This window comes from Bufo bufo, chromosome 8, assembly GCF_905171765.1.
Source record: "Bufo bufo chromosome 8, aBufBuf1.1, whole genome shotgun sequence".
NCBI classification, from domain to species: Eukaryota; Metazoa; Chordata; class Amphibia; order Anura; family Bufonidae; genus Bufo; species Bufo bufo.
This window is the reverse complement of record NC_053396.1, coordinates 49,739,199-49,753,383: the sequence shown is the minus strand read 5'-3', so window position 1 is coordinate 49,753,383 and position 14,185 is coordinate 49,739,199. Positions and strand designations below refer to the sequence as shown.

General features: G+C 42.6%; 1 protein-coding gene across 1 annotated transcript in view; it reads left to right on the top strand.

Annotated features, from left to right (window-relative positions):
- The window catches only part of ARL13A (ADP ribosylation factor like GTPase 13A), a 101,151-nt gene that overhangs the window by 15,556 nt on the left and 71,410 nt on the right, over positions 1-14,185 (top strand). Inside the window, exon 2 of the mRNA XM_040406283.1 lies at positions 14,094-14,164. Within this exon, the coding sequence (XP_040262217.1) occupies positions 14,094-14,164 (71 nt within the window). The remainder of the gene's footprint in view (positions 1-14,093; positions 14,165-14,185) is intronic.

The window sequence follows — 14,185 nt, the reverse complement described above, 5'->3', positions numbered from 1 at the left end:
CCTTTTCGGGTTGAGGATGGAGTCAAGCTCAACTCCCAGTCCTACTGCCAGTTTCTGGAAGACACCTTCTTCAAGCAGTGGTACAGGAAGAAGTCTGCATCCTTCAAGAAAAACATGATTTTCATGCAGGACAATGCTCCATCACACGCATCCAAGTACTCCACAGCGTGGCTGGCAAGAAAGGGTATAAAAGAAGAAAATCTAATGACATGGCATCCTTGTTCACCTGATATGAACCCCATTGAGAACCTGTGGTCCATCATCAAATGTGAGATTTACAAGGAGGGAAAACAGTACACCTCTCTGAACAGTGTCTGGGAGGCTGTGGTTGCTGCTGCACGCAATGTTGATGGTGAACAGATCAAAACACTGACAGAATCCATGGATGGCAGGCTTTTGAGTGTCCTTGCAAAGAAAGGTGGCTATATTGGTCACTGATTTGTTTTTGTTTTGTTTTTGAATGTCAGAAATGTATATTTGTGAATGTTGAGATGTTATATTGGTTTCACTGGTAAAAATAAAAAATTGCCAATATTTGTTTTTTGTTAAGTTGCCTAATAATTATGCACAGTAATAGTCACCTGCACACACAGATATCCCCCTAAAATAGCTAAAACTAAAAACAAACTAAAAACTACTTCCAAAAATATTCAGCTTTGATATTAATGAGTTTTTTGGGTTCATTGAGAACATGGTTGTTGTTCAATAATAAAATGAATCCTCAAAAATACAACTTGCCTAATAATTCTGCACTCCCTGTATTTAGAAACTGCAGCTGCATGCTAATCGTGCAGCTGCAGATCGGGTTGCCCGCTGTCAGTGAAGAGAAGGCAGGGACAGTCCCTTAGAGAAGGCAGGGACAGTGCCCAGGTGTCCCTGCCTTCTAGATCGCTGTATACACAAAAAAATGAAGTGTTAAAAAAAAAAAAAGGTTTCACATGTAAAAAAAAAATTCTGCAAGTAAGGAATTAAAACAAAATTTCGCCATTGGCCAGCGCTACAGCCTAGGAGAAGGAGACGCCCAGGAGAACAAGGGCAGTCTCCTCCTACTATAACCAAGTCCCCGAACATACCGGAGGGCATAGCAGGAGAACGGAGCGGCGCCCAGGGATAATAGTAAGTGCAATAAGATCCCTGGGCGCTGCTGTATATATCAGGATACTTAGTTCACAATGTTTGGACCGATGAAAGGTCCTCTATAAATAAATAAGAAAAAGTATACATATTAGGTATCACCACGTCCGTAACGATCTGCTCTATAAAAATGTCACTTGTCTGAACCCCTCAGGCGAACGCTGTAAAAATAAATAAAAACTGTGCTGAAACAACCAATTTTTTTGTCACCTTGCCCCATAAAGTGTTTTAATTAAGGATCAAAAAATCATATGTACCCAAAAATAGTACCAATAAAACTGGCACCTTATCCCCTAGTTTCCAAAATAGGGTCACTTCTTGGGAGTTTCTACTGTAAGGGTGCATCAGGGGGGCTTCAAATGGGACATGGCATCTAAAAATCATGTGGCACTACTTTTCTTCTGTGCCCTGCCGTGTGCCCATACAGCAGTTTATGACCACATGTGGGGTGTTTCTGTAAACCGCAGAATTTGGGTAATAAATATAGAGTTTTGTTTTGCTGTTAACCATCGATGTGTTAAAGGAAAAATTGGATTAAAATGGAAAATCTGCCAAAAAAGTGAAATTTAAAAATTTGATCTCCATTTTCCTTTAATTCTTGTGGAACGCCTAAAGGGTTAACAAAGTTTGTAAACTCGGTTTTAAGTAAGTTGAGGGGTGTAGTTTCTACAATGGGGTCATTTATGGGGGTATCCACTATGTAGGCCCCACAAAGTGACTTCAGACCTGAACTGGTCCTTAAAAAGTGGGTTTTGGCAATTTTCTTAAAAATTTTAAGAATTGCTTTTAAACTTCTAAGCCTTCTAAAGTCCTAAAAAAATAAAATGACATTTCCAAAATGATGCCAACATAAAGTAGACATATGGGGAATGTTAAAGAGGACCTTTCACCAGAATAAAACCTCTAAACTGACTATACAGACATGTAGAGCGTCGCCCAGGGATCCCCCTGCACTTACTGTTATCTTCATAGTTAGGCTCCACCCAGGGGAACCTGACAGCGTCTCTTTCTCCTATGCTGTAGCGCTGGCCAATCACAGCGCTCAGCTCATAGCCTGGCTAAGTGCAGGGGGATCCCTGGGCGCCGCTCTACACGTCTGTATAGTCAGTTTAGAGGTTTTATTCTGGTGAAAGGTCCTCTTTAAGTAATAAATATTTTATGAGGTATCACTTTCTGTTTTAAAAGCAGAGAAATAGAAATTTTGAAAATTGAAAATTTTTCTAAATTTTTGGTAAATTTGGGATTTTTTCATAAATAAAGGTGAAATATATTGAATCAAATTTGTGACTAGCATGAAGTACAATGTGTCACGAGAAAACAATCTCTGAATGGCTTGGATAAGTAAAAGCGTTCCAAAGTTATTACCAGATAAAGTGAGATATGTCAGATTTGAAAAATTAGGCTCTGTCAGAAAGGGGGCAAATGGCCCAGATGTGAAGTAGTTAAAAAAACAGACTGAAAATATAAAATTTACACATTAAAATTGTAAATGGCTCTGTTCTGTCAAATGGAAAACTACTGAAAGAACAGGAATCACTTTTTAACACTGTAGTCATGAATCCCTTTTAAACAAAAAAAAAAGTGATTTCTATATTGCAAGTGTAAAAATGAAAACTACAAAAATATATTCTATGAACCGAATGGTAATTTATTTTAAAAATGTCTTGGGGTTAAAACCAGATGCAGAACCTGGTGGAAGGATCAAACGTGGCTACAGGATTATTGCCATAAGGGCTCATGCACACGGCCGTTGCCCGGCCGTGGCCTTATTGTGGGTCGCATGCTGGGGGTCCACAATACACGGGCATCGGCTGTGTGCACCCGGTACCATGGATTGCGGACCCGTGGGTCCGCAATCACGGAGATGCGGAACGGAGGCACAGATCGGAAGCCAACGGAAGCACTACGGAGTAGTAGTGCATGCACTACTTTTTTGCAGTGTGGACCGTCAGATGCGGATTGCGGACCCCATTCAAGTGAATGGGTCCGCGATCCGCATGCAGCTGCTCCACGGTCGGTGCCCGTGCATTACAAACTGCAATTTGCGGTCCGCAGCACGGGCCCGGCCAGCACACGGTCGTGTGCATGAGCCCTAAGGGATGGAGCCTGAAAACTAGTAGCTGCCATATAATATGTTAGTTAAATGGGTGCTGTTGCTGGTGTGGGGTTTGGCTGGTTAGGTGTGTGGCACAATATGCAAATTATTGCTTGTGTCCTGCAATCTCCTGAAAATGAGCCAATAGTTCACCATTATATACACTCACCTAAAGAATTATTAGGAACACCTGTTCTATTTCTCATTTGCCTTCAGAACTGCCTTAATTCTACGTTGCATTGATTCAACAAGGTGCTGATAGCATTCTTTAGAAATGTTGGCCCATATTGATAGGATAGCATCTTGCAGTTGATGGAGATTTAAGGGATGCACATCCAGGGCACGAAGCTCCCGTTCCACCACATCCCAAAGATGCTCTATTGGGTTGAGATCTGGTGACTGTGGGGGCCATTTTAGTACAGTGAACTCATTGTCATGTTCAAGAAACCAATTTGAAATGATTCGAGCTTTGTGACATGGTGCATTATCCTGCTGGAAGTAGCCATCAGAGGATGGGTACATGGTGGTCATGAAGGGATGGACATGGTCAGAAACAATGCTCAGGTAGCCCGTGGCATTTAAACGATGCCCAATTGGCACTAAGGGGCCTAAAGTGTGCCCAGAAAACATCCCCCACACCATTACACCACCACCACCAGCCTGCACAGTGGTAACAAGGCATGATGGATACATGTTCTCATTCTGTTTATGCCAAATTCGGACTCTACCATTTGAATGTCTCAACAGAAATCGAGACTCATCAGACCAGGCAACATTTTTCCAGTCTTTAACAGTCCAATTTTGGTGAGCTCGTGCAAATTGTAGCCTCTTTTTCCTATTTGTAGTGAAAATGAGTGGTACCCGGTGGGGTCTTCTGCTGCTGTAGCCCATCCGCCTCAAGGTTGTGCGTGTTGTGGCTTCACAAATGCTTTGCTGCATACCTCGGTTATTTCAGTCAACGTTGCTCTTCTATCAGCTTGAATCAGTCGGCCCATTCTCCTCTGACCTCTAGCATCCACAAGGCATTTTCGCCTACAGGACTGCCGCATACTGGATGTTTTTCACTTTTCACACCATTCTTTGTAAACCCTAGAAATGGTTGTGCGTGAAAATCCCAGTAACTGAGCAGATTGTGAAATACTCAGACCGGCCCGTCTGGCACCAACAACCATGCCACGCTCAAAATTGCTTAAATCACCTTTCTTTCCCATTCTGACATTCAGTTTGGAGTTCAGGAGATTGTCTTGACCAGGACCACACCCCTAAATGCATTGAAGCAACTGCTATGTGATTGGTTGACTAGATAATTGCATTAATGAGAAATAGAACAGGTGTTCCTAATAATTCTTTAGGTGAGTGTACATTGGAACTTCTTCTACCATAGCGCTCTCTTGCTCTACAGGTGTAAGACCCTTCTTCTGCAATCTGTGTTTCCTCCTTTTCCACATCATATAATATCAATGAGACTATGTCTTCAGGAATATCCAGCTCCTCCCCTCTCTGTATCTTGCTGACTTTTCTAGGACATGGAGACTGCAAAGGATGATTTTTGAAGAAGTAAACAGATGAGGATGCTCATCATTAAGAACTACCCTCCCAAGGGGTGCATAAAAAATTATTTCCATATTCCAAGTCTAAAGTCTAAAACAATAAAAATATATACCATGAACCTAATGGTATTTCACTTTTAAAATGTATTATGCCTCATTCACACATCAGTGCTTCGGGCAGTGATTTTTTTTTTTCCATCAGAGACTTTGCACCCAAACCAGGTTTGACTGCAAATGAGGACCAGAGTCCATTCACCCTTCTCTCCCCTGACCCATTCCAGTCGTCCGGCGCTGTCTGGTCCCACGTTGGGATGACCAACTTGGCCGCTTTCGTGACTCTAGATAACCTTGGGCCAATCGCATGTCCCTGTGACGACTATATATTTGGATGTCTGCCCTATCAACTTTCGATGGTACTTTTTGCACCTACGATGAGGAATCTGGGTTTGAGGGAGCCTGAGAAACTGCTACCACATCCAAGGAAGGCAGCACTCTGGGAGGTAGTAACATCAAATAACAATGTTGGACTACTTCAAGGCCCTGTCATTAATTTGGAATGATTACAATTTAAATCTTTTAATGAAGATCTATTGAAGGGCAAGTCTGGTGCCAGCAGCCACGGAGGAAGGTTTTGTGTGTGTGTGAGAGCTCCTACGTGCATCAGAGATTTCCAAGTTTTTTTTTTTGGTTTGTTTTTTTATCTACCCAGCCCAGGGCCTGCCTCTTCCCAGGAAGGTGGTGGGTCCATGAAGACAGCCAAGGCTCAGGATTCTAACTCCCATAGTAGGCCAGTGTGGGGTAGGAGAGGCGATTTACCAGCCTCTACACTATCGTCAGCCCCAGGGCCGAGAAGACCTAGCAGGGGTCATAGCGATATCGCCACTCTAGCCCCTGGGAGTGGAGACAGCCATGGTAGCTGCAAGGCTACCACATAAGCTGTGACCATCGCTGGCAGGTCCAGCATGGTGGACAATAGCCCTCCTGGAGGGGGGCAAGACCTGGTGGAGGCTGGGTTGGGTGCAATAAAACTCAATGAGCCAGTTTCACTCTATGGCTCCCGCATATGGCTCACCTCCAGGAGTATGAAAACATTGTGAAGACCTTGAGGAAACACAGAGAAGAGCTGAAGGTCAAGAGGCTGAAGGACGACAGGGCCTCCAAGAGGAACAGGCTGGAGATCTCCTTTCTAGCCTCCTTATTTCATCTTTAAGGCCCCTGATCCTCTGGGAGAAGAGCAGCCATATTTGATAACAGTGGCCCTTTTAAAGAGAAACTAGCTAACGAGGCCAGGTTCCTGGAGATGGCAAAAAGGCAGCAAAAAATGGAATCCTTAGGTGAGGAGGAGAAAGCAGAGACTGACACATGGATCACTGCAGAACAGGTATGCTTGCCTCCCACAAGTTCAGAAGAGGAGGAGAAAGTGACGGTGAAAGCAGTGGACTGGGAGGACGTTTAATGAAACCCATATGCCACCTGGAATCTCCAAAGATACATTTTCTTCAGAGACAAACTACCAGACGAGGAACCTTTAAAGGGGTTGTCTGAGTTATGAAAAAAATAATAATAATATAGCACTGAAAATCTGATGGGCAGCAACATATAACTAAGCTAAGCAAGTCTTATGCAAAAAAAAAAATATATATTTTCTCATTTCCCTTGTTCTTTTCTGGCCCTTGTTTACATGCAATAACAACAACCTCTGCCCCTCCGCCTGCACTGCTAAGGGAGTGAATACAAGAGCTGGCCTGAGGGACATGTCTGCCTGCTGGGAGACTCAGCAGCATGTTGTATGTGTAAGACTACAAGTCCCAGCTGTATAATAACACCGCTAAGGGAGTGGATACAAGAGCTGCCCTGAGTGACATGTCTGCCTGCTGGGAGACTCAGCAGCATGTTGTATGTGTAGAACTACAAGTCCCAGCTGTATAATGACACTGCTAAGGGAGTGGATACAAGAGCTGCCCTGAGTGCTGGAAGAATCAACAGCAACTTGTAAGTGTAGAACTACAAGTCCCACCTGTATAATGACACTGCTAATACACACAGGATCTCCCCCCTACCTTCTTGTGCAATGCTCTCTCTAATCTGTCAGCTCCTGCGCCCAGAATTGTCACTGCGGCAGCTAGCCAGTCTGTGCAGCTGAAGGGGTTAAGAATCCTAGGAGAGAGCAGACAGCAGTGAAGAGGAGGGGGGGGCGTGGCCAGCACAGTGACAAAAAAAATAACTCGGTCAACCCCTTTAAGGAAGAAGAAAAAAAAGAGACAAAAAAATCTGCTGCAGTGACCAAGGTGAATTTGGTTTACGTAGCTCACCAGCTGTGCTCTGGACTGGCTGCAAAGTCAGTTCAGAGCGCAGACCCCATCACCCTCTCTAGCTCGTTCTCTGCTGTGGAACCGCAGTGTAGGAGCAAGGAAATAAGTAAAGAAAAGATGGCACGGGATGCTGTTCTCGCTTGCAGTAGCCAGGAGGGCGAGAGGGAAGAGCTGGTCGAACGTGACAGGAGGTTTGCCAGCCGGTGGCCAATCCAACGAGACTGATGCAGTGACCCACTCCTCTGTGGGTGGTAGTGGTACGAATCCTGCTGTAGCAAATCGTGGGGAGGTGTGACTGGATCGTGCGGTTTGGAGGTGAGGGAGATCAAGACTCTGTGGAGGTTCCTTGACAATAGGGTCTTGCTGACCCACTTTCAAAAGCCCCTGGCCCTGCCTATGGGGTGTTCAAAGGCTTGGGTACAAGGGACCGGTGCACAGCTTTTCTAGTTAGTATAATGGTTATATTTTACACTTGGAATGCACAGTGCCTAGTCTCTACACAGCAGAAAGTCCTCCCAGTGGACGAGGTTTGTAGGAACATCCTGGGTGACCTGGTGAAGGTTCGTTCTCTAGAGTACGAGAGGCTGGGCACCAATAAGACCTCTCTCCTATGGAGAGGTTTTGCTTTTAGTGTGCCTTAGCCTAGTCGTGCCTATCCTGGTGGTGGGCTAAGGCTATCACCGTAGATTTTTGTTTTGAGGATGAGGTTTTGAAAAAAGGCTTTCAAACACTAAACTTGGGCCTTTGGGAAAAAAAGGTTATGTTGAAATGATGGTATTTGATGTAGGTATGTTATGATATTGTAGTGTTATGTTATAGGGTTAAGTTGGGGTTAGTTTTTCTGAGTGTGGGAGGTCTGCATCCAGTCCTGGACTATGCAGACATGGGAGGACATAGTCCGAGGCCACCCCTTACTTAACCCACATCCAGCCCCTTGCCGCATGTGGACATGACATAGACATGACATGGAGGTGGAGGTCAGCCCTGGGTGGTGGATTAGTTAGTTATGATAAGGATAGGTTAGGCTATGTGTGGTTAAGATCCAAAAAAATTATATATATAAAAGTGATATTTCTATTAGGCTACATGCACACGAACGTTGTTTGTTTCCGTGTCCGTTTTTAGTTTGTTTGTTTTTTTGCAGATAGAATGCGGACCGTTCTGTAGCCCCGAAAAAAAATAGAACATATCCTATTCTTCTCCGTTTTAGGCATTGTTGCAATGGATCTGCAAAAAAAAAACGGCTGTCATACGGATGTAATTTTTTTTTTTTTGCGTACCGCAAAATACGGTCGTGCGCATGTAGCCTTATGACGAGGGAAGTCTTGTTTTGGCTTATATTTGTGTGTGTATATATGTATGTGTGTACAGGACCATTCAGACAGTCTTTTTCCCAGATTTTATTGGGCATACACAGCAAAACGATACAGGCTTGCTTCAGCAAACAAAATAACATTTCATGAAAATAGCAAAAAATGCAGTGATATAAGCTTCTCACCAGCTCGTACAGATGTAGCATCGCTAGCGCTTACATCAGAATCGCGTGTGCACAGAGCGATATCCAATTTCATTAGCAAACCCGAAGTGCGTAAATATTAGACTATTGAGAAAATTCTGGGTACAATTTTGGTATGTGAACACCAGATGGCGCATGGAACTTCAGTCAGTATTAGTATTAGTACAGCTGTATATAGCGCACATACGGATTATCTAAGGAATAGATATATTTATCTTCAAACCTCACCATTCGAAAGAATAAGGGAGCACATTAATTCCGTGACATCTGGTAAAGGATGTCCATGGTTAATCAAACATGTCAGAGAGACGCATGGAGGCGACCCCAGGGTCTTAACATTCTCAGGGTTGGAAATAGTACCCTTTTCACCAAAAGGGGGTGATAGACACACTCAATTATTACGTAAAGAAGCTAGTTGGATTATCAGAGCCAACGCTATGGGTCCATTGGGTCTTAATGACCGTAATGACTTAAGTGTCTTCTTATAGGCTTAGTTGTATTGCGGCACTTTTCTACTTAGGTGTTTGTACCCTTTTGTATTGTATTTTATGTATTTTATATATTATTGTCAGCGCGACTCGTGCGCATGTCTGTGTTTGGTAGCGCTGATGCATAAATGTGACGTACTGACGTCACTACGCTAGAAGGCCTGAGGAAGCGTGATCTCACACGAAACGGCCATCGCCTCATGGTGCCTGTGTGGTGTCCTGCACCCTGATTACCTGCCTGTGTGTCCATACCTACGTGGATGAATAAAGTAACACTTGGACTTTTTCGGTGAGTGCTGTCTCTTTTCTCTGTACTCAATGAATACCTCCAGTGCCAGAATCTACGGTGTAGGAATTACAACATTTGGCCCATATTAATACTATTTGCATGTGATTGCTATTTTATTGATACTGGTTGTTTGTTCAGTCCTCTTACTGATCCTTATAGGAGTGGCATTATTATTAGCTTTATATGCTATTTATCTAGTTCATGAACTGTGTTTACTTATCATGACCTTATGTTACAGCAGCATCTTGTGTTTTCCTGGGTGAATGTCTGTAGCCACATAGCTTCCCTTTTGATGACTTTATGTATTTTCAAGATTAATTAACCACCTAACTGTTTTTCCCAAGTCCAACTTGGGCAGGGGGACAAGTAGCTAACTGTGGAGGGGGGAGGGGTGCTTTAGATGCTGCTATCTCCCAAATTTTAGCAGCTAGAAACATGCAACTGGTTATGTTTGAAAGCTAAATAAAAATTACAGCTAAAGTCCAAGCAACAAAGTAGAAATCACTGTTCGAAATCGAGTCAGGAATAATCATGGTTAAAACCTGCATTTTCTTTCACTTTCAGCTGCATTCACAGCGTCCCGATTTTCTATCAGTGACATCTTCCCTTGTACTGAACATATTGCTTCCATTATGGTATTGTCTGGAGGTTTGGAATGTCAGCTTTCAAACAATACAAAGCCCATATCTCTAGCTTGTACCAAACCAGAGATATGAGCAGATAAAGCAGCTCCCTGTCAGTGTGGAGAAGAATGAGGGAGCATCTGCAGAGCTGACAGGGAGTAGGAGGAGAAAAAAAATACTATAAATATATAGAAATCTGATATCATCATCAATGTACGGACCCAGATAATAAGATAATATTTTTACCACACAGTAAAAACTGTAAAAAATTCCACAAAATAATGTAAAAGTTGCTGTTTTTTTTTTGTTTCCCCTAAAAATAAAATAAGCTATTTAATACACTATATACACCCCAAAATGGTTCCTAAACACCTACAACTAATACCGCAAAATAAATAAGAATTCAGAAGAAAAAATTTAAAAGTTATGACTGCAAGGGGGGAAATATTATTGGTCCTTAAGGCTAAAATTAATGATGTACAGTCAGGTCCATAAATATTGGGACATAGACACAATTCTAACATTTTGGGCTCTACAGGGAGTGCAGAATTATTAGGCAAGTTGTATTTTTGAGGATTAATTTTATTATTGAACAACAACCATGTTCTCAATGAACCCAAAAAACTCATTAATATCAAAGCTGAATATTTTTGGAAGTAGTTTTTAGTTTGTTTTTAGTTTTAGCTATTTTAGGGGGATATCTGTGTGTGCAGGTGACTATTACTGTGCATAATTATTAGGCAACTTAACAAAAAACAAATATATACCCATTTCAATTATTTATTTTTACCAGTGAAACCAATATAACATCTCAACATTCACAAATATACATTTCTGACATTCAAAAACAAAACAAAAACAAATCAGTGACCAATATAGCCACCTTTCTTTGCAAGGACACTCAAAAGCCTGCCATCCATGGATTCTGTCAGTGTTTTGATCTGTTCACCATCAACATTGCGTGCAGCAGCAACCACAGCCTCCCAGACACTGTTCAGAGAGGTGTACTGTTTTCCCTCCTTGTAAATCTCACATTTGATGATGGACCACAGGTTCTCAATGGGGTTCAGATCAGGTGAACAAGGAGGCCATGTCATTACATTTTCTTCTTTTATACCCTTTCTTGCCAGCCACGCTGTGGAGTACTTGGACGCGTGTGATGGAGCATTGTCCTGCATGAAAATCATGTTTTTCTTGAAGGATGCAGACTTCTTCCTGTACCACTGCTTGAAGAAGGTGTCTTCCAGAAACTGGCAGTAGGACTGGGAGTTGAGCTTGACTCCATCCTCAACCCGAAAAGGCCCCACAAGCTCATCTTTGATGATACCAGCCCAAACCAGTACTCCACCTCCACCTTGCTGGCGTCTGAGTCGGACTGGAGCTCTCTGCCCTTTACCAATCCAGCCACGGGCCTATCCATCTGGCCCATCAAGACTCACTCTCATTTCATCAGTCCATAAAACCTTAGAAAAATCAGTCTTGAGATATTTCTTGGCCCAGTCTTGACGTTTCAGCTTGTGTGTCTTGTTCAGTGGTGGTCGTCTTTCAACCTTGTGCTTTTGGGCACTCCAGTGATGTTGCAGCTCTGAAATATGGCCAAACTGGTGGCAAGTAGCATCTTGGCAGCTGCACGCTTGACTTTTCTCAGTTAATGGGCAGTTATTTTGCGCCTTGGTTTTTCCACACGCTTCTTGCGACCCTGTTGACTATTTTGAATGAAACGCTTGATTGTTCGATGATCACGCTTCAGAAGCTTTGCAATTTTAAGAGTGCTGCATCCCTCTGCAAGATATCTCACTATTTTTGACTTTTCTGAGCCTGTCAAGTCCTTCTTTTGACCCATTTTGCCAAAGAAAAGAAAGTTGCCTAATAATTATGCACACCTAATATAGGGTGTTGATGTCATTAGACCACACCCCTTCTCATTACAGAGATGCACATCACCTAATATGCTTAATTGGTAGTAGGCTTTCGAGCCTATACAGCTTGGAGTAGGACAACATGCATAAAGAGGATGATGTGGTCAAAATACTCATTTGCCTAATAATTCTGCACGCAGTGTATACACCACCACAATGGATTTGAAATGAAACGAACAGGATGTGCTTTAACTGAAGACAGTCAGCTGTATTTGAGGGTATTTACATCCAAATCAGGTGAACGGTGTAGGAATTACAACAGTTTGCATATGTGCCTCCCACTTGTTAATGGACCAAACAATTGGCTTCTCAGCTGTTCCATGGCCAGGTGTGTGTATTCCCTCATTATCCCAATTACAATGAGCAGATAAAAGGTCCAGAGTTCATTTCAAGTGTGCTATTTGTATTTGGAATCTGTTGCTGTCAACTCTCAAGATGAGATCCAAAGAGCTGTCACTATCAGTGAAGCAAGCCATCATTAGGCTGAAAAAACACAACAAACCCATCAGAGAGATAGCAAAAACATTAGGCATGGCCAAAACAACTGTTTGGAACATTCTTATAAAGAAGGAACGCACAGGTGAGCTCAGCAACATCAAAAGACTCGGAAGACCACGGAAAACAACTGTGGTGGATGACCGAAAAATTATTTCCCTGGTGAAGAAAACACCCTTCACAACAGTTGGCCAGATCAAGAACACTCTCCTGGAGGTAGGTGTATGTGTGTCAAAGTCAACAAGCAAGAGAAGACTTCACCAGAGTCAATACAGAGGGTTCACCACAAGATGTAAACCATTGGTGAGCCTCAAAAACAGGAAGGCCAGATTAGAGTTTGCCAAATGACATCTAAAAAAGCCTTCACAGTTCTGGAACAACATCCTATGGACAGATGAGACCAAGATCAACTTGCACCAGAGTGATGGGAAGAGAAGTGTATGGAGAAGGAAAGGAACTGCTCATGATCCTAAGCATACCACCTCATTAGTGAAGCACGGTGGTGGTAATGTCATGGCGTGGGCATGTATGGCTGCCAATGGAACTGGTTCTCTTGTATTTATTGATGATGTGACTGCTGACAAAAGCAGCAGGATGAATTCTGAAGTGTTTCGGGCAATATTATCTGCTCATATTCAGCCAAATGCTTCAGAACTCATTGGACGGCGCTTCACAGTGCAGATGGACAATGACCCAAAGCATACTGCTTTTTTAAGGGAAAGAAGTGGAATGTTATGCAATGGCCAAGTCAATCACCTGACCTGAATCCGATTAAGCATGCATTTCACTTGCTGAAGACAAAACTGAAGGAAAAATGCCCCAAGAACAAGCAGGAACTGAAGACAGTTGCAGTAGAGGCCTGGCAGAGCATCACCAGGGATGAAACCCAGCGTCTGGTAATGTCTATGCTTTCCAGACTTCAGGCTGTAATTGACTGCAAAGGATTTGCAACCAAGTATTAAAAAGTGAAGGTTTGATTTATGATTATTATTCTGTCCTATTACTTTTGGTCCCTTAACAAATGGGAGGCACATATGCAAACTGTTGTAATTCCTGCACCGTTCACCTGATTTGGATGTAAATACCCTCAAATTAAAGCTGACAGTCTGCAGTTAAAGCACATCTTGTTCGTTTCATTTCAAATCCAATGTGGTGGTGTATAGAGCCAGAAAATGTTAGAATTGCGTTGATGTCCCAATATTTATGGACCTGACTGTACTTGGATAACAGACATGGGGCAATGACAAAGAAGGGTTATCCAGGGATAAAAGACCTATGCACTGGACATATAGAGGGGAGCTGGAAGGAACGTGGAAGCTGGAGGGGCCAGAGGAGAGACTAGTGGAGAACCCTAAAAAAGCCTATGTGTGGTAATTAAGGTTTAACAAGTTGTCTGTGCAAAATTATAGCACCATCTTGGTTGTTAAGTAATTGTAACTATTGTTCGTTACAATCCTCTCTGTATGTAATATTTCTTTATTTCATGTTCCATATTAGATCTCCATATAGTTGTCAACAATAACTGTAAAAATCAATTTTCCACAATGTACAATATACTTTTTTTATACGCTCACTCTGTATACCATTTATTGCATCAGACGTTCGACTCAGAGCCAGTAAGAGGGTGAATTATATATATAATTTCTTACACTTGTGTGTTTCTTTTATGCAGGAGTGTGACCATTCTTTTCTTGGGACTGGAAAGTGCAGGAAAAAGTTCAATAATCAAAGTTATAAAAAAAGGTAAATGTAAGGCACATTGCC